Source organism: Podarcis bocagei (genome assembly GCF_964188305.1).
Source record: "Podarcis bocagei genome assembly, chromosome: 7".
NCBI classification, from domain to species: Eukaryota; Metazoa; Chordata; class Lepidosauria; order Squamata; family Lacertidae; genus Podarcis; species Podarcis bocagei.
Window position 1 is genome coordinate 36,680,807 of NC_138132.1, and position 20,241 is coordinate 36,701,047.

General features: G+C 51.8%; 1 protein-coding gene and 1 long non-coding RNA gene across 2 annotated transcripts; one reads left to right on the forward strand and one right to left on the reverse strand.

The window, feature by feature from the left end:
• The first annotated feature begins 2,024 nt into the window (after positions 1 to 2,024).
• Positions 2,025 to 8,780, forward strand: UTP11 (UTP11 small subunit processome component). The gene is made up of 8 exons (XM_081202643.1): positions 2,025 to 2,140; positions 3,054 to 3,115; positions 4,269 to 4,371; positions 5,147 to 5,260; positions 5,789 to 5,882; positions 6,343 to 6,473; positions 8,068 to 8,178; positions 8,527 to 8,780. Exons 1-8 carry the CDS (start codon positions 2,078 to 2,080, stop codon positions 8,608 to 8,610), a joined length of 762 nt encoding a protein of 253 aa, XP_081058769.1. The 5' UTR covers positions 2,025 to 2,077; the 3' UTR covers positions 8,611 to 8,780.
• Positions 8,526 to 18,292, reverse strand: LOC308591742. The gene is made up of 2 exons (XR_014010235.1): positions 17,472 to 18,292; positions 8,526 to 14,461 (listed from the first exon to the last, which is right to left on the reverse strand). It is a non-coding gene; the product is annotated as an uncharacterized lncRNA (long non-coding RNA).
• Positions 18,293 to 20,241: the final 1,949 nt, after the last annotated feature.

Below are 20,241 nucleotides of genomic sequence, written 5' to 3' on the forward strand. Positions count from 1 at the left end.
GATGGGACTGGCCTGTCCCAGCATAACTGATAATGGAGTGAGCTCTGCTTCCCAGCTCTCCCACTGCTGTAATGGCTGCCCATGGTAAACTAGCAGCTAGCCTTGCCTTTCCCATAGACACAGCCTCCCCGTCACACACATGTCCCACAGCAGCAGTACAGGCCTCTCTGCTGTCCCAGCACAAGTCGGGGTGGCAGCGGTGGAGGGCATTTCCTAAACAGTGGACTCTATTCCCTGTCCCTACATCCCTGGTCCTCTTCTAGGCAGCTTCCTCATCCAGCCAGTGCCAGAAGCAGCTGTTTCAGGTCAACGGGAGAAGGGATAGATGGGTGAGGAGGGGGGTCCCCAGCTGCAGTGAGTTCTTCCTCGGCTGAGGGGACGTTCTGCTCCATTGTGGGGCTGCCTCTCCACTGCCATCTTTCTCGCCACTGCCACCCAGAAACGGAGAGCTGATCTACACCTCAAAAGCAAAGTGAAGGTGGCAGAATTCTGGACTGCATCACTGAGAGGCAGTGACCGGCCCAAGGTGAGCTTCATGGCCAAGTAGTGGCCTGACACACTAGCTACTGTACTACACTGGCTTTCTACAAAGTGCAACTGCTGCTAAAGGTCTTCTTTTTCTCCCCTGCACCACTTTTCTACACTGCACTGCTGTAAGACGCTTCCTCCCTTACGGCAGGGAGCAGCCTAACCCTACCCTAACCCCACATCCAAGGGAAGTATTCAGCACAAACATGGAGTTAAGCTTTCTATTTGCAAAGGCCTAGAATCACTCTGGGAATCACAACCTGGATGTAGAGAGCAGGGAAAAGAGTAAGCATGGCCTTAGCAATAGAATATAATGGTAGAGCTGGAAGGGACTCCAGGGTCATCTAGTCCAACCCCCTACAATGCAGGAAGCACTGCTCAATAATCCCTGCCAGATGGCCATCCAACCTGGCAGATAATCCCTGGCAGATGGCCATCCAACCATCCAATCTCTGCTTAAAAACCTCCAGGGAAGGCACTATGGTCCTCCCAGGCTGAGGTACAAGTACTCAGGGGACACCCATCCCCTCTCCTCCCTCTGCCCCTTACAAACCTCTCCTGTGCCCTCAGGTCTCTGCTAGCGCTCCAGGCACTGACCACTGCTTGCTACTGTGTGCCTGTCTCCTAGAGCGCTTCTCTCCTGAGCCCCTGCATCTACATTCGGAACATTTAGGTTAAAATCTTGCATTTGAGGGTATTTCAGTAATGCGAATACAACACAACAGAATGTAATTATTATAAAAATTTCCTTTATAGCCGAAATATAAAATAAAGAATAAGAAACTAGGGCAGGGGAGCAACACCCTTCAAATATGCTTTGTTGCACCACAAATGAGAAGAGAATGAGGAACTGGGGGTGGGGGCTCATCTTACACCCTCCTCCCTCACATCTGAACTCAGTGGCAGCAGGACTTGTGCCACATTTAAACCTCACAGGATCCCCCAGGAGGGCACTGGATGGGTCGGGAGTCAGGACTCACTAATGGGTTCTGATCCAAGGTGGTTTGCGAGAAGAGCACTCCATCATGCAAATATATGATAAAAGAGTAAAAAATGGGTCCCCAAATGCCTGCTTGGGTTTGCATTGTAGGGGGTTGGACCAGATGACCTACGTATTTAGGGACCCTATATGACCCCTACAGGCATAGCTGTCAACGTTTCCCTTTTTAAAGGGAATTTCCCTTATTCCTCGCAAGAAAAGGGAAAAGTTGACAGCTATGCCTCAATGATTCTATTAAAAAGTGGGTCCTGGGTCTTGTAAGGTTGGAGATTCCTAATCCAGGGTATGGGGTGAATGGGAGGAGGCAGCTGTATTTCCTCGCCGGGGATCAGGGCGAGCTCGAGTAAGGAATTCTGGCGAAGCCTCCTGAGCTCGCCCCGCGGCTGACGCTTCTCCCTCGTTCCATCCCAACGGGAGGCGTCGCTTCTCCTTCTATCCGTGCACGCGCTCTCCTCTGCACGTTCCTAGTTCTTCGGCTCTCCGCCGAGCGGAAGTGGGCCAGATGGAGACCGGAAGTCGACGGCGCGGAAGTGCCTGGCTCTCGAAAGCATGTCGGCGGCGTTCAAGAAGGCGGGCAAGTCCCGCCAGCGGGAGCACCGCGAGCGGAGCCAGGTGGGTGGACTAGGCAGAGGCGCCGCGGGGAGCGGGACGGGCGGACGGTCTCCGGTGGCGGCTTCTCCCTCCCTCCCCTCCCCGCCCGCCTCTGGTGTCGCTTCCAGGTTTGGGCTCTGCCTGCAGCAGAGGGGCCAGTGACCCCCGCAGGGGCCTCGCCTGGCTTAGAGGCCGCTGCCCTGCGCCCTGGCTGGGTGGGGAAGAGGTTAGAGGTCGTGGCCAGGGCTGCCCCTCTAGAGCCGAGGCGTCTCTGGAGCTCCTCTCTCCGCCTTTGGGGGGGTGTCGCTTCCGACGCCTCCCTGTTGTAAGAGGAGCTGCATTAGGAAAGTACCCGAAGGTTTCCTCCCTCTTCCCCTACGGAAAGGCCCCTTTGCCCTCTGGGTCGTTGCGGACGGTCCAGTTGTTCAGTAGAAATGCCCGGTTGGAAGGGACCCCACCCCAAGGGTTCATTTACTCCAACCCCCTGCAATGCAGGGATCACAGCAAAATCCTCGCTGAGAGATGGCCTTCCGTCCTCTGTTTAAAAACCTCCAGTGGAGGAGAGTTCGGCACCTTCCGAGGTAGCTGGGTGTCAGACAACCGGGCCCAGTTCGCTCAGTATGGTCTGCACTGACTGGCAGTAGTGGCCAGTCTCCAGGGTCCTTTCCCAGGCCTAACTGGAGATGCTAGCAAGGATTGGACCTGGGGCCTGCTGCATGGAAACCAGGCACCCTGCTGCTGAGCTAACAGGCCTTTCCCCTGGTATTAATAAATGTGCTATAAAACAAGCTTAAACTTCAGTAGTCTGTCTGTCTGTCTGTCTGTCTGTTTGTTTGTTTGTTTGTTTTAAATAAGGCACCTTGCACATATATGTTTATTGAGCACTTGTCCCCATGTGTGTTGTTTTTCTCTCTCCCTGCTCCCCATCCCCCAGCCAGCTTCCCGAAAGAATCTTGGAATCCTTGAAAAGAAGAAGGACTACAAGCTCCGTGCCAAGTGAGTAATGTCCCTCACTCTCACAATATGCCTCCTGCAGCTGCTCACTAGGACCTGCCAGTATCTTGCACTGCAGCAATGTGATTATCATCATCATCATTAATGTAGTTATATCTCACCTTTTCCTCCAAGGAGCTCCAAGTGGTGTACATGGTTCTTCTCACTCTTCATTTAATACCCACCCCTCCTCATTTTATCTACACAACAATCCTGTGAGGTAGATTAGGCTTAGAGGCGGTGACTGGCCCAAGGTCACCCAGTGAGTGTCATGGCCAAGTGGGGATTCAACCCCTGGTCTCCGAGGTCCCTAGTCCAGCACTCTAGCCACTGCACCACACTAATGTGGCTGTGTCAAGTTTGTCTGACCCTTAAATGTGCTGACCCCAAAATGGTGTGCAGGAGCTCTCTGCTATTGCACTTCCCTGCTCAACAGTTGATGAACAGGAAGGCTTTTCTTGCAGCAGGCAAGGAAATGGGGTCTCTGCCATGGGTGTAGGCAGGTTTTTTTGTTGGGAGTTAGGCTTTTGTTGGGGGAGCAGAACCTCAGTTAAGTATTTTTATTGATTATTATTGATCAATTCAATAAATTTTATTGGGCCCAATTCTTGTGAGCAGCTAGAATTGGGCCCAAGAATGAATTGGCAACCAATGTAGTTGTTTTAAAATATGGGTTGTGTGCCATCTAAATGGAGCTCCAGGCTTCAGTGTGACTGCTGCATCTTGAACGAATTGAGGTTTGAGTTGTCTTCATGAGCAGCACCATGTGGAGTGTGTTACAGTAAACTAATCTGGAACATTTGGAGGGTAAAACATTCCCCTAATCATCTGTAGTACTTTGTGTGTTCATGGCAGAGGCTTGCATTAATTCCTGATGAAATAGAAAAGCCCTGCCACTGGACCAAACCAAAGGCCTCTTTAGTCCAGCATCCTAGTCTCATAGTGGAAAAACAAATCCCTGTGGGAAGAGTCCAAGCAGGAAGTGAGTGCAACTGCACTTTCCTTATTTGTGATGCCTGGCAGCTGATATTCAGAAGCGTAAAGGAAGGAGCAACTCTTCCCTGTCCCCCTTTTCTAGCTCACTCGTAGCCTCTCTGTGGAGGAAACTCTTTGTGTGAAAAGGCTGTGCTAATGTGGATGTTTTGTTGCCTTTCAGTGACTACCATAAGAAGCGGAATGCGCTCCAGGCGCTTCGCAGGAAGGCCGAGGAGAAGAACCCGGATGAATTCTATTACAAAATGACCCGTGTGCAGCTCCAGGTGAGAGTCTGCCTTGGGAAACAGCCCTGCATAAGGGGGGGGGCATGGTTTCCTGCTTTTTTCTCCAAGAAGCAGAGAGCGGATCAAATAGTCTTATTAGCCTGAGTAGAGAATAGGATGGGACTATTTTTGAAGTGTGTGTGTGTCTGTTCTGAATAGCTTTAAAAGAGATTAGACAAATGCATAGAGGATTATGCTCTATTTTACCTCCACTGTCAGAAACAGTCTGATTCTGAATACCAGTTACTGCAGACTAAAAGTGGGGAGAGTGCTGTTGCATTCAAGTCCTCCTTATTGGCTTGCTGTTGGGCATTTAGTTGGCCACTGTAAGAAGAGAATTAGATAAGTCTTTGGACTCATCCAGATGGACAGGCTCTTCTTATGTGGGGCTGCATTGGGGGAGAGACAGTTGCAGTGTAGATTCTACTGTTGACCTTCATGGCTTGACTGACTGGGTGGTGGTAGGGATAAATGCCCTTGTTTGCATCTGTATATTTGTCCGCTTCATCTTTCCTACATCTTGTGGAGCACAAGAAACCCCATCCTTGCTATTTTTGTCTTTGGAGTATACCTGTTTAATTTTCCTGTTCTGTTTGCTTGTTTGTTTGCCAAAGGGAAAAGGGGGGTTACTGGCTTGTTCTACAGTGTCTAACCAGTCAGATCTGTTGCAGAGACTGTTGTCATTTTATGTTTCTGTTGCCCCAGCCCAATCTAAGATCTTATGGCACCACTGACTGTGTCTGACCAGAAAGTATGTATGTTTTCTTACTGGCAGGATGGAGTTCACATAATTAAAAAGCAGGAAGAAGAAACCACGCTGGAGCAGCGGAAGCTGATGAAGACACAGGACCTGAAATACATTGAGATGAAGCGGGTAGCTGAAGTCAAGGTTAGAACACATTCCCTTCACCCTCTGGGATTCCCACTGGATTTAAATGGAATTTACTCCCTGGCACTTATTGAAGGGTTAACAGTCACCCCTGTAAATGCTGCTCCCTGGTCTACTACGTGTGGAGTTGGGAAGGAGTAGTGTTTGTGTTTGGCTGTCCTATATGTCGCTTGGCTTGCTTGCAAGAGCCATGTGTCAAGCTTTCCAAGGTGCTTCTGTTTTGTGTGAGGCACCCTGGTCTGGTTTTTGTGGATGAATGATCATGGAGAGCTGCCTGGCAGCTGGATGGTCATGCCTTGTGCTGGGAGGCTGCCGTAGACAGATGGCCTCAGGGGACCCTCCTTTCTATCAGGCCAGCCTATTGGTCCCACTGGTTCTCTGTTGCTTACTCTGGCTGGTGGTAACTCATCCCAGGCAGAGGAAGGCCTCTGCTTGTCAGGCAGAGGTGTTGGGGAATGTGCTTTTCACAGTCTGCGTGCAAGGCCTGTGCTCTCAAAGATGAAGACTTGAGTCACTTTTCTCCCTCAGAAAATTGAAAGGCTGAAGTCGGAGCTCCACCTGCTGGAAGCTGAGGGCAAGCAGCCGAACAAACACACATTCTTTTTTGACACAAAGAAGGAAGGTAAGGGGGGCATGTATGGCGGATGTGGGGGGCACTTGGCTGCTCTCCCCCCACCTTCCTCTTTCTTGTTTACTTTTCCTTCAGAGGAACCTTCCTTCTCATCTTTCTCCTTTGACTCTAATGCGCTTGTGCTGAAGAATGTTGTGGGATGGAAGTTGGAAGAGGGAAAGGGAGGGAGCTGCCAGAGGCATAAGAGCCTGCTGGATCATGCCAAAGGGGGCCCATCTAGTCCAGCATTTTGCTCTCACAATGGCCAACAATATGCCCATTAGGGGAAACCTGCGAGTGCAGGATTTGAGCACAAGAGGCCTCCCTCCTCCTGTGCCCTCCAGCACCTGGTATTCAGAAGTCCCCAGGCTGCTTCCTGTTCTGCATGACCCTTCCTTAGGGCTCTTGAGTGTCGGATGAGTGGTGTTTCTTGGCTGACTTTGCCAACCCCAGGGTCTCCTCTTTTTTCCAGTGCAACGATTTGACATTGCCACCCATCTGAACACTGCACCGGAGCTGGTGGGCAGAGTGTACAACCGGCCGACCCTTGAAACTCTGCGGAAGGAAGCTGTTCGGGGGGCCACCACCCAGGCCCAGTTGAAGGTCTGTGCAGCTGCTGCTTATCAGCTCCCCAGAGGCTTCTGCTTGGGAGCTAAACTGAGAGTGTCGAAGTGGGAGGACCCACGTTCTCGTCCTGAGCCATGGTTGCATACTTCGGCTTGTAGCCAGCTGAGTTCTGCTCGTGTGGACCCACTTAAATGAATGGATCTCAGCTATTAATTTCAAGGGGTTTACTCTGGGTACTTTGCTAAATATCGCCCCAAGTGCCACGAGGACTAGCGGAGAGGTGCTGGAGTTCTCTCAGCTCCCTGCAGATACAGGGGTGACGTGTTAATCTAGGTAGGCGGATAAGAAGGAAAGTATTTCTCAGCCCGGGGTTGGCGGCTGCTGATTTTATTTATAGCCCTCAGGATTGCATGATTTGGGAAATGGGCCAGAGGGAGCCAGACGTCTGCTCAGTGTGTTTGAGAGTGGGGGAAGGGGATTCCCCCTTTCTTCCTCCCCTTTCAGTTTGAGTGGCTCCAGCCTATCAGGAAGCTCTGCAGAAGGTCACATGACTCCTGCCTGGGATACGGAGGAGGAGGAAGCCTAGAGGAGCAGAAACATTGGGCAATACCCGGCAGCCTGAGAGGAATGCAGAGGCCATCCAGAACTGCTGAGGCAGAGACAGCTGTGGCGGGAGATGGGAGATAAGGTCCCCACCCTCCTGTTGGCATATTGCTGAAGTCACTGTGCTAGTTCAGACTGGTGGGCTCTCTCCTCTTACAGGAGAACTGAGTCACCTTCTGAAGGTGCGACAAGTCTGGATCCGTCGTCCTCAATGGTGCTAATTAGCTCACACCTGCCGTGAGATGGCCTTGCTCGGGAAAGCTGGGTCTGGCAGCCTGAGGCCTGGGTGCCGTGGGGATCGGCAACATGCTCCCTGGAAATGGCATTGAGCCAGGCCCACAGGAGAGGCCCAAGCTCCCTCTGTACCTGCTCTGGTGAAATGTGAGACCTCCAGTGTTCCCAGAGCAGCCTGCCTGCTTTTGTCAACCCACCCCATCCCACTGGCCCGGTATATGTTTTATGTCCTTCCATGGCCTGTTGCTGTGAATCGTTAGGAAGGGTTGGGTTGAAAGGAAGATGCTCCTTTGGGAAAGTCCCTTTGAGAGTCCAGGGGAGAAGTTTGACTGCAGGGTGTCTGTGGCTTCTCTTAATAATAATAATAATAATCTGGCTGCAGGAGGCTACTTATTATCCTGCTTCTTCACATGTTTAATGTTTAGCTATGAGATGGGCTCTGGTGAAGGTGCCCTTCCTCAGTTACAACTCACAGCAGCCAGCATGACTTCTTGTCAAGGATGATGATGGGAATTGTGGTCCAACAACATCTGGAGATTATTGGAATAGGGAAGGTTTGCCTGCAGGGTTGAAAGTGGGGCATGCTGGGAACTTTCACTTAACCCACCGAGAAAGAATTGGAGGCAGCCTTGGGCATGGTGTCTTCTCCTTAAGATCGGTTGGAGACACGTGGCGTTTCAGGGAGGACTTGTTTCTGTCCATTGCCAAAAGCAATAAATCTCTCTCTCTCTCTCTCTCTCTCTCTCTCTCTCTCTCTCTCTCTCTCTCTCTCTCTCTCTCTCTTTGTCTTAAGAAATTAGCCCGCCAGAGGAAGAGTCAGTACAGCCTCCTGAAGCAGCGCATTGAGAGGGAGCGGAAGATGTTTGTCATCGCTCAGAAGCTCCAGACCCGGAAGGACCTTTTGGTGAGGGAGCAGACTGTGTCTCTGCCTTCCACCTACCATTGCTTCCCTTTGCTCTTGGCTGAGGTGGCAGTATCTTGCTAATGCCTTACAGTGGCTTCTCCTGCTTCTTTTCCAGGGAACATGGGGGGGGGGGTCAATGTGTGTCTTCAGAGAGGATCAGTCAGCCCTTCCTGCTTCCCAAGGGTTATGTGGGCAGTTCAACAACCAGTTTGAGAGACATCTAAGATGGGTTGCTTGACTCCTTGCTGCTTCCCAGCCCCCAACCCTATGCCTCGCTTTTCTCTCTTGAGCCTTATGAGAAGGGTATGTTGCTTTAAGAAGCCCCACTTTCTTCTTCCCCAATTTCAGGACAAAGCCCACAAAGTGAAGCTGAAGAAAGAGACCGTCAACCAGCCAGCTATTTACAAATTCCAGTTCAGGCGGAAGCGCTGACTGCCGTGTGCTGTGCTGGGTATGATGAAGGACATCTTATTCCACGATAACTTAGAGGAGGTTCCCCCACCCCGGCAAGTGGCCTTTCTTGGTGGAGCCGTCTCATTGCACAAATTTATTTTCTCGTTTTCAGAATAAATGTTGTCTTGTATACCTTCTTTTCAAACAAATCCAGTGGGTGCAATTCTGATTTCTATTGCTTGTGTGAAGGGGCTCATTGAACATGCAGAGATGGGGCCCTAAGGTGGCCTTGTCAACTAATCAGAACTGGCAAGAAAATGTCTCTTCCTCTCCAGATTTTGAACTTCTGCACTGGAACACCTGGGTATGTAATGCAAGTGGGTGAATAATAATAAATTCAAACCAAAATGAGCAGTGAGACTTGCATAAAGAAGGTACTTCTTTTCTTCACTCCATGTATTAAGTTATTTGGCAGTTGAGATTACAAGAATATTGACTTTCCCTGTCTGGGATGGGGCTTACTTTGGTTTCCTCTTGTGTAGGCAGAGAGCTATGGGGAAGGATTGGCTGGGAGTCATGGCAGCCCCAGATTCCCCCACTCGGTGAGCTGTGCTGATTGACTAGCCTGCCGTAGGCTGCTTTGCTTCTGAAGGATTCTGAAGGGGTTTGGCTGAGCCCCGCCTGGGATGTGGAGAGGGTAAAATTCTGCCCACCTTCTGCTCTCCGCAGGTACAATATATTGTGCCACTCTGATAGGGCAGCAGGGAGAGCCTTCCAGAGGAGCAGCCAGCTGGCATTGCCCATCTGAGCTTCTTGGATTTGCCTAGCAGTGGAGGCTTAGTGTGGAATGCCCAGCAGGTGGCAGTGCTGCTCTGTGGCTGCAGAGGACTGTGCTGGTTGGGGGAAACCCAGCCAGAGCAGAAAGGGAGCTGCTGGAGTGCTCCTAACCACTCAGCCAGAGGTTGCTTGCCTTGACCCCCGTCTGATATACCAAAGAACTGAGCCAATGTTGTTTGATGAAGTTGATGCTGATGCTGCTTTCAGCATGCAGACCCCTGTGGTGTGGCTCAGGTCTTTATCTCCAGCAAGATCAATTGGGGTTTCTGTTTACTTTTGTTCTTAATGTGTGTGGCTGAATTGCATTCTTGAGGTGGACCTTTGCAAATGGGTTTCTGCAGCCAGGAGAGGGAAGCCCAGTTGGGACACCCTCACCACAGGCTGCAGGCTCTCACCTCGATGAGTGCCCCTCTGGTTGTCCCCCCCCCCCATGTTCTCCAACCATATGAGGAGGCAAGAGAGTGAGGGGCATCCTGTATTTTTTCAAGATGGGCCACTGCTGGTTTCCTCTGGGCTCCTGATGGTTGTATGTTAGGCAGTAGGCTTTGGTGATCCAGGCTGATGATCCCGCAGAGCCCTGTTTACTTGGTATGATGCACACCATCAGAATCTCCTGCATTCTTCCACATATAAGCAGAAGTGGAAAGGAAGGATCTGAAATGCATTTTGGGGCAGACATCCCAGCAGACTCTGTCCTGGAAGTGTGCCTGCCCACTTGTGGCAGGTGTTCAATCCCACCTACAGCAAGAACGCTGTAGCTCAGCAACCCAGGATTAGGTGCAGGGAGGTTTGCTTCCTAGACAAGGCATGCAAAATCTTTGCTAAGGTCGGCCCCTCCTTTCCTCTTTCGGCCCTCAATCTTGCAGAGAGTCACCCTGCTCATCTCACACCTGGGGCAGTATTGTTTCCTGCAACCTCATCCAATCCCTACAGGGTTTTGTGAGGGTGAAAGGCTGCGGAGGAGCATGAGAAGAGCCTGGTGGCTGGATCTAACCAAAGGCTGCCCGTCTAGTCTTGCACTCTTATTTTACAAGGCCCAAATGAGCCCACAAGCAGGAGCTGAGTGCAAGAGCACTTCCCTGCCTTTTCTGATCCCCCCAATAATTGGCATTCAGAAACATGCTCCCATCTCTGAGCCTGGAGATGATGCAGCCAGTGTGAGCAGTAGCATTTGGTAACGTCCTCCTCCCTGAGTAGGCATTGCAAGAGCCATTTGTAGGAAGGTGATTCTCATGCCTCTGTCTCTAGCAGGTCAGCATGGACCTTCCTGAGCCAAGGGGTTGCTGGAGGCTTGTGGCCAGGTTCTCCTTACCTCGTCAAAAGAGGTGCTCAGCCCCCCCAACCCAGTTTCTTTGGATTTGGGGTCATCTTGGTCAGCTCTGGCATCATTCATGCTTGAAATGTGGAAAAGGCTTCCATAAGGTCCTCCTGGCCCTTCCCGCTGCAGACAGAATCCCAGAAAAGTGCCTAGTTTGGCAACCAGGGCCGCTGTACAGATCTCTCTTCTCTTCCAGTGTCCCTGGGACAATGCTCAGCCCCACTGACTGCTGAGGCACCCATACAGCTCTTTTGCTGCAGGACTTTCCTGTATTTCTCAACCCTGGTGAAGTCTGGAGTGGGAAGCATGGGGTGGGGTCTCTGAGCCCCCAGCGCCTGCCTGGAGGGATCTGTGGGGGAGAGAAGCAGCTGGGGATAATTATAGTAACAGGAACTGAACAGGCAGGTTTCTGGGAGCTGGAAGCTCCTTCCTCCCTCCTCCCCGTCTCCTTGCTGGGTGATGGTGCATCTGGGCTCCAGGTGACTCAGTGTGTGGCAAAGGGTGGTGGAGCCCTCTTGGGAAATAACCTACTTGCTTGTGCCACAGCTGGGCAGAAAGCCAGCTGTCCGCTTGCTGCCCTGAGCCCGGGCTGCTTGGGGGCCACTTGCCTGGGCTTCTGGGTGGCTGATCGGGGGAAGCCAAGAGTGTTTGCCTATCCCTGCTCTCTGAACTTGGCCTCCCTCAGAGGTGTGTGAGGATAGGTGTGTTTGTGGAGAAGAGAGCCCTGCAGGCTTCTTTTTAAATCTCTTTGCAAGCCTGCAGATTGATCAAGAGTTTGTTCCAGAGCAGCAACAGCAGCCTTCTCTCTGTCAGATAGGAGGCAACTGAGCACCTTGGCTGCAATCCCACTGGGCTCATTCAGGCTGAAGCTTTCCTCCCTGCCTGTACCCTGCATAGCGTAGGGAGCTGTCCTAGACCACCATGCCAGCCCATCTCACTCAGCCTTGCTTTCACTGGGGCTGGCTGCGCATCTCCATGGTTTCAGGCAGTGTCTTGCTGAAAGCAAGGGGAGAGGTCAGGGTTTGAACTTGGGACTTTTTGCATGTAGTTTGATATATTCCAGCGTGGCTTCTGACAAAGAGCAACCCAATTGCACTTTCGTATCCATTGCCACTGCTAGGAGCAGCTAGCCCTACATCTTGGGCACAGCTGTCAACATGAGGCCTCCCATGGCTTGAACATGGGCTGTCACTCCGTCCCAGGAAGTCATAGCATTGGCATGGTTGGAGCTCCACGCTGGGTCCTTGGCGAGGGGCCTTTGGTGCCTTGTTGTGCTTGAGGAGTCCTCAGAGAAGGAGGTGGTTCAAGGTAGCCTCTGCTTCTTTCCCAGGCGGGTCAGGGCAGTTAATAACAGCTGCCACAGTGTGCCAGGAACATATTGACAAGGCTTCTCTTGAACCACTGCTGCAGCCCCTTCCAGCCCCAGCTGCTTTGAAAGCCAGTCCCTGGCATGGAGCAGGAGGAGAACATAAGAGCCTGCTGAATCAGGCCAGTGGCCCATCTAGGCCAGCATCCTGTTCTCACGGTTCTTAACCAGATGCCCCAAAGGGAAACCAGCAAACAGGACTCTGAGCACAAGGGCAGTTTCTCCCCTCTTGAGGTTTCCAGCAGCTGGTATTCAGAAGCATTTCTGCCTCTCCTAACTGTGGAGGCAGAGCATAGCCATTGCAGCTAGTAGTCATTGATAACCTCCTCCATGAATTTGTCTATAATCTTTTAAAGCCATTCAGGTTGGTGGCGATCACTGCCTCCTGTGGGAGCGAGTTCCATAGTTTAACTTGTGTGCTGCGAGAAGGAGGACGGGTCAGCCAAATCCAGCCTGGGGGCTTCTGTGGAGTTTCAGGGCAGAATGAATGAGCAGCCCAAAGAAGTGGCATGGGGTCCCCTCTGGGGAAATAATTTTGCTGGTGGAGAGGACCAAGCAGTCAAACCAGTCACACACACACACCTGCACTTGAAAGCCCCATGGATGGGCTGCCCTGGACACCCTGCCAGGAGCCCCCCTCCAGCCCCCAGTCAGCCCTCTCCGCAGCTCTTCTGGGAGGGGCGAGCAGTTTCCTCATGCATTGTCATGAGCTGGGGGCAGGGGGACAGGCAGGCTTTCTTCTTAGTCAGAGCTGGAGCCGAGGTCTGTTTTGGCTGCTCATCAGCATCAGGGAACTGTGTCCCTGCGAGGTTTGATACAATTTAATTAACCTAATTAAAAGCTCTGATTGCAGAGATGATTGGGGTAGAGCCAGCAGCAACTGCATATTTATAATGAGCTGGAAGGTGTGGGACCTCCGCCAAGCGATATGCATCTCTAATGAGCTGCTGCTGGTGCGATCTGAGCGCGCCTTTGGAACGTGAACATTTATTTTTGGCAACGGCGGGCAGTTTATCGCCAAGACACGGAGGGAGGGAGCCTCCTTCCTTCCCAGCTCCAGGCGTGGCTCTCCCACTCCCAGCCCCCTTGACAGACACAGACGCAGCCTTGCCAAGGTGCAAAGGCAGGCAGGCAAGCAAACAAACAAACACCCACCCTGCGTGCAAACCTGAGTCCAGAGAGAGAATCAGAGAGATGCACCCAGGCTCCTTCCCTCTCAGTCATTCATAAAACCCAGCACGCACTCCATGCTCCTGGCCTCATGCAGCCCACCCTCTGAGCCCTGCTGGTACATGCAATGTCTATACCCATCCACCCCAGCTGCCCAAATATCTCCCTACTGTCTAAGTAGTCCCTCCATGCCCTTTTGGGGGAGCTCCCACAAGGCCTGGCTCTTTCTCCAGCCTCTGACTGAAAGAAACTCCCAGTCCACCAAGACCAGGATATTCTTTGGAGAGCCACTGTGGTGTAGTGCTTAGAGTGTTAGACTAGGATCTGGGAGACCAGGGTTCAAATCCCCACCTGAGTCGTGAAACTCACTTGGATGACCTTGGCAGCCAGTCAGTGCTTCTCAGCCTAACCTACCTTACAGGGTTGTTGTAGTAATTAGGTGAGAAGGAGGACCAAAGGGAATCTTGCCTGCCCCACTACCTGAGTGAGTTTTAACCTCCATGCATAGCAGGAGCACCTTCTCACCAGTTTGGACCCAGAGCGGTGGCTGATCCATGCCATGCTGTTGCAGGGAGGCAGAGGAGAAGATGGTCAGTGAAGGAAACCTACACCCCCCTCCTTCCAAACTGCATTGGTTCCTCTGCACAGCAAGGAAGCTTCCTCAGAGACCCCACTGTGAGATCTAGTTCATCTGCAGTGGCACAGGACAGGCCTGGCCTGGTCACAGGGGAGCGGGACAGAAGATAAAATGAGGCAGAGGTGTGTAAAGGTGTGGGAGTCAAGCAGGGAGGTGGGGAGCTGTTTTGATGTTGACCACTATTTGTTGGCAGCTCCACTTCCAGGGATTCATCCTTCTGCAAGCACAGCACCATCTCCAGGCACAGCCTCCAGGGATTTTCTTTCCCTTTCTTTTGGTCCAAATGGGCCCTATGGTGGCTTGCAGTCTTTAAAAATGTATCGGTAAAAAATAAAATGCAGAACTTGTTACACATTTTTTAAAATGTTAAATTGGAGCTAACTAAAATAAATGCAGTGGAAGGGAGGAAAACACTCAAGGCTTGGTGAAATAAACATGTTTTTACAGTTTGCCCAAAGGGTCTTAAATGAATGGGCTCCTTTGGTTTCCTGGGTACTGCAACTGCAAAGACGACTCTCGCCTCCTGTATCCCAGCTGAGTGCACCTCTAATGGAAACGTGACCTGGAGCAAGGCAAACACAGTGTGATATCAGCAGGTTCATGTTATATCAGTAAGTTCTTGTAATATGGCCCTTCACAAATCCCAGCCTCAAACTGTTAGGGCGTTGAATCGGGCCCAGAAATGAAATGGCAGTCTTTGCAGATTGTACAACTCTGGAAACAGCCTGGGTGAAGTTCTGGCAACTGCCTCTTGATTTCCAGACGTGTTTCAAAGGCAGCCCCACAAAGAGCATTTTTCAGGCATTAATCTTGATAGGATGGTAGCATGCATGACAATGGCCACCTCTTTTTCCAGGGAAAGGTGGAATTGATGCATTTTGGAAATTGGGCAAAACCACTTGGAGCCACAGCTGCCCCCTGAACATCCAAGAGTGCTCCTAAACTGTGGACCTCAACCTTCCAGGGTATGGAATCTCATTTAGGACAGGGAGGTAAATGAAGGTGCCAGACGGACCTCTCTGGGGAGAGTATTCCATAGACAGGAAACTGTAACTCAAAAGGCCTACCTATGCCCTACTTCCAAGGAGTTTGTAGCACCAATGCCCATAGGGTAGCAATCCTCCCCCACCTCCTGAATAAGGCCCCTTGCATCAGAAATAACTCTGCATCATCATTTATCTGGGGGATTGGGGGTTTCCATTGTAAAAGGCCTGGTGGGGTAGCAGTGGTGACTGAGCTACCAACTTCAGAAGAAGAAGAAGAAGAAGAAGTCATCACCCAGCCCACCACCTCATCTAAAGAGTCTGTCTGCCTGTGAAAGACAGAATACGGTTTTACTGGCCATACAGGGAAATCAGAAGGTTGCCTTGGCTCAAAGAGGACCACCACCACCAGCAGCAGCAGCAGCTGGTCACCAGCTCCAGCTGGCTATCCCACCACAGCAGAACAGAGAGACAGGAGTCTACACAGCTGCACATGGTGGGTGGGTGGCTGGCAGGCAGGGGTTCAGTGCATTGAAGAAGCCCAGATTGAGCCCTGCTTGTGTTTATGCCCCCAAGTCTTTCCTAATCGCTCAACTCCTTGGGTGGAGTCCCAAGGAATGTGTTGGGGGTGGGTGGGAGGCATGTGCATGTCCTCAAGTGACCGGCCCCCTCCTCTAAGGTGGCTCTAGCCTCCCACTGCTTGGGGGTGGGAAACACTGTGGTTCCAGGAGTCACATTTTTGGAGTGGTGTCTCTGCTGCCCGAGCAAATAAATGTCCCAGCAGGCGGACAATTGTGTGCTTATGAGGGGCTCTGCCAGAGGCTCAAGTGCCCTTTGTAGGGGACTTGTCAGCAGTGTGTGCTTTTGCTGAGTGTATGCTGAGACCCCTCCGCTCCTCCCCCCAGAAGAAAAGGCTTTGCTGAATGCCCACACTGGGGACTTTGTTCCCCGGGGGCTTGAGGGCTCTGTGGCCTGTGCCAGCCTTGCGAAATGGGCCTTGCAGACCTGCGTGGTGAGAGATAATGTTTCCTTCTTATCTACTGCTGCCCACCTACATGAGGGCCAGGGGGTTGACCTTCCAAAACAAGCCTTGATTCTTCCGAGGATTGTTGGCACCCTCCCAGGCCCGCTCTGCTCACAGGGTGGCCCTTGTGCTCGCTGCATGGAGGGACCCCAATCCGTGGCTCAGCCCACGCAGGCTGAGGCTGCACAAAGGGAGCTCAGGCGGCCGCTTGGCCCCTCCCCGGGCATCTTCTGGGCAAGAATGTTCTATTTGATGCATATAATAATATAAATGCACACAAAGGGAGGTGGCTGCCTGCGTCAGGCCTTTCGCTTGCTCTCTTGGGAGCATAGTCTCGACCCCCAAAGGTGAAAACTCTCATCACTGCTGCCCATGAATCTTGGGCTGGCTCCATTCATTTCCTATGCAAACTTGATTTTAAAGGGGCCCAATTACCACAAACTCAGGGTACAATCCCATAGAGCAGGTATATCCAGCCTTTTCAGATTCAGGATCCACTTTTAACCCAACCATGCATTTGGGGGACTCGTTTCTTAATCTTTTATTCTGTTGCAACTGCTCTTGGATCAGGCTGCAACCCACCACTCCAAGGAATCACATAGGTTCAGTGGTAGAGCATTTGCCTTGCATACAGAAGGTCCCAGGTTCAATCCCCAGTATCACCAGGTAGGCTTGGGAGAGACTTTCACCTGAAATCACTGAGAGCCACTCAATGTAGACAATACTGAGCAAGATGGATAAGGCAGCTTCCGATGTTCCTATGCGGGGATGAGCTGCTGGGCTGGTGGAGCTCCCCTGGGATGGCTGGCAGAAGCTCCATGAGGGCAGAAGCTCCTGCAGCAGAGCAGGCAACAGTAGGGGAGGGCTGTGGGCCTGGCACTGTTTGGGCCATTTGGGGCTGAAGTAAGAGAAGTCAATGGGAAAGGGAAGATCAAAATAAGAAAGTCCACCCCCCCCCCCCGGAAATGACAGAGGGCAGGATGCAGCGCAGCTCAGCAGCCAGGCACAGCAGCACCCCTCAAGCAGTCAATAAGCCCCCCTGCACAAAGTGTCCAGATCAAAGGATGCAGCTCTCCTCTGAAAAGGAAACACCTGCTTCCCAAAAGAGGCTTCTGAGCATGTGCCAAGTACCCTTTCGAAAGGGCTTCAAGGTGTGCCAGAACCCCATCACTCCCATCTCTTGGAAAAGTCACATCCCCACCCCTTTTTCTGCCTAGGTCAGGGGCAGAGTGTTCCGCTTTGGGATCATGGAGGGCCTTGTTAACAGAGTTGCCTGGCCTAGATCCCATCAGGGTGACAGGTGTGGGAATGTTGAGGATAGTAGGAGAGGATATCTTGATTAAATATTATCTTTCCTCACTCTCGCTAGTGAGCTGGTAGCAGAGCACATTCCCCTGTATATCGCAAGAAGCTAGTTGGTAGATTTGTTAGAATCTCTTGAGTTAAGCAATCCAGTCTGGCTTGTCCAGATTGGATTTATTCCTGGTAAATTCCCCTTTGATTCCCTCTTAAAAAGAATAAAGACACAGCAGTGTTCTCTTAAAAGTAATAAGAAGTTTACTTACATTCAGTTCACAGTGTGATCCTGAAGGCAGGCTTTAGCTTGCAGTTACAGAAGAGAGTGTGGGTTCATCCCATATGGGGACTAAGCCCATGTGCTGCTGGCTGAGAGCCAGCAGACAGCAAAAGAACAACAAGGTGGAACAAGGTGAAACAGCGAAAGGAGAAGGGAAGATGGCTGCGTGACCAGCCCTTTTATGGGGTCTCCCAGGGTCATGCCCATCTACCTGGTCACATGCAGGGGGAGGATGCTCCAGACAGGTGTGACAGGAAGTCCTCCTGGCTGGAGTAACATCCCCCTGTGTGTCCACTCTGCACTCTGGGCAAACAGCAAATGGTGTATTTGACTGCTACAGTGATGTCACATCCCACATCAGGTGGTGGGAGCATGAAGGACCAGGCAAGAGGGGTCCCTTCAGTCCAGGCCATCACAGGGTTCATGGCTGCCAAAAGGTTCTCTGGCATTTTGGAACTCCCTGTCTATTGATATCAGGCGGGTGCCTTCACTGTACTCTTTTTGACGCCTGCTAAAAGGATCCTTGCTTAGACAAGCCTACTCACAGATTCAGAAAGTGGATGCGAGTTTTAATCTCTTTTTACTCTATTGTTATTTTAACTTTTTGAAAGTCTTAAATTGTTATTAATTCCCCCCCCCCAAATTTTTAAATTGGTTTTCACAACATTATAAACAAACAAACACATAAGACAAACAAACATAAATCATAACCTTATTGAAAATTACACTTATTAATATTGTTAAGTGACTTCCTCGCTTCCCCTTGGTTGAATTTCATTGCATATCCTTTTAACGGTTTTCCAAATAAATTGTTATTAATTCTTCTTAGTGGTGATTGTGTAATTTTATCCTTTTTGTAAACCGCTTTGAGATTGTTGGTCCCCCCCCCCCCCAATCAAGTGGCGTATAGATTTTATGAAATAAATAAATAGTAGTTAAAGTGGGCTGCTGAAATGTGCCCACTGCCCTTGGCACAGGGACAGCTGTGTTTGCCAGATGCAGACAGGCAAATGCCACCCATCTGGCTAGCCCTGTGCGTGGGATCGCTTTGGGAGCCTCTCTCCTTTCTGGAACAGTCAGGGGGGCATCGCCTGCCTGCTGCACATCTGGGTGAAGTGCAGCGCCCTGCCCAGCCCCAGCTGAATGCACTCCGTGTTCCAGCTGCATTCCAGGACGGGAGAGCTGAACTCTGGCCAGGAGGCCTCGGGTGGACGGAAGCAGCAACCATCCCATCTATGCAGCTGCTTGCCAACTGTCGTCAGAAGGAAGGGATGCCCTGAGCCAGTGACGCGCGCTGGGCTGGCGTGGGGCTGAGGCCCTCCTGCACAGCACTGGCCAGGCTGCCAAGAAGGGGGAGAGGAGCTGCTGTGCGGCCACCGGATCCTGAACCTTCCTCCAGGGTCAGGCTTTAGTCAGGAGAATCGGAAACAGAGCCTACTGCTGGGTTGTTCCTGACCTCTCTGCCTATTTTAGCTGGCACAGAGCTGCCCGACTGATTTGGGAATGGAATGGAATGTCTTTGCTAATAGGATCTGGGCATTCTGAACACCATTTTCCAGAATGAACTGAGAATCACAGAACTGTAGGGTTGGAAAGGACCTCAAGGGTCTTCTGGTCTAACTCCCTGCGATGCAAGCATCACAGATGACTATCCAGTCTCTGCTTAAGGAAGGAGAGTCCACCACCTTCCAACTTACACACTTAGGGCCAGGCTTGTGCAAAGGTAGGGGGCAGGCACGGGGGGACAGCCAAGTACACTTGCCCCAATCCTTAGAGGGCTAAGCTGGCCAGTGTGGGGCGGGGAGCTGTCAGGGACCAGCTACTTTTTGGTTTGAGTTTATAACTTTATTCTAACAAAACTCCCACCTGGGTCTCAGACAAGCACCGCATGGGCCTTCTTAGAGCACCTCTGTGGAAATGGGTGCATGTTTTGTTGTCTAGAACAGCTCACCTTGAGGTAAATAGTACAGAACTTGTCCATATCATCTAAGAACAATCTGATCCATACACCAAGTTCAGGAGAATGGAGCGAAGCATCCTTAAAACCAGTTGCGGAGAAAAGGGGTGGCGGGGGCCACAGGCAGCACTGCAGCTACAGGGCGCCCTCCAGTGGATGGGCCCAGTGCTGCCTGAAAATGCAGCATGGGATGTGTGTGGCGCGCGGCCTGCAGCGTGCTCCAGCTGCCCTCTCCTTCCTGGCTGCAGCCACATTGGTGGAGAAAGGGGGGTGCGGTGGGTGCAGTCTGCCCCGGGTGTCATCCCTGGGGAGGTGACATCGCCATCCCACCCTCTGGGACACTAGCCCCGGCCCACAGGTGGCTAGCCCTACCCCTGGGTGCACAGCATGTGCGTCGCTCCAGGTGCCGGAACAGTTAGCTCCATCTCAGCCGCCCTCCAGCTGAGCGGGAGGCGGACGGCCCCTGCCCCGGCTCTCCCCGGCCGGTGAGTGACTTGCCCCATCCCCATGGATGGCTAGCCCTGCTTCCTGTTCTAGCTATGCCGCTGCATAGAACCTGTGCCCCGCTGCATCAATCGCATAAGCTAATACCCAGAGTTGCTCTGGCCTTTGCCTGATCTCTCTCTCTCTCTCTCTCTCTCTCTCTCTCTCTCTCTCTCTCTGTGTGTGTGTGTGTGTGTGTGTGTGTTTGTGTGTGTGTGTGTGTGTGTGTGAGAGAGAGAGAGAGAGAGAGAGAGTTAGCCAGAACTGGGCAGAGCACGCTGGCCATGACCTACCACTAGGGCAAACACAGGCACTACCC

Excerpts from the sequence above, each read along its gene's own strand:
- UTP11 (XM_081202643.1), top strand. The coding sequence starts at position 2,078 with ATGTCGGCGGCGTTCAAGAAGGCGGGCAAGTCCCGCCAGCGGGAGCAC. Across the intron at positions 4,372-5,146 it reads TGACCCGTGTGCAGCTCCAG|GATGGAGTTCACATAATTAA; the intron begins GTGAGAGTCTGC and ends TCTTACTGGCAG. Across the intron at positions 5,883-6,342 it reads TTTTGACACAAAGAAGGAAG|TGCAACGATTTGACATTGCC; the intron begins GTAAGGGGGGCA and ends TCTTTTTTCCAG.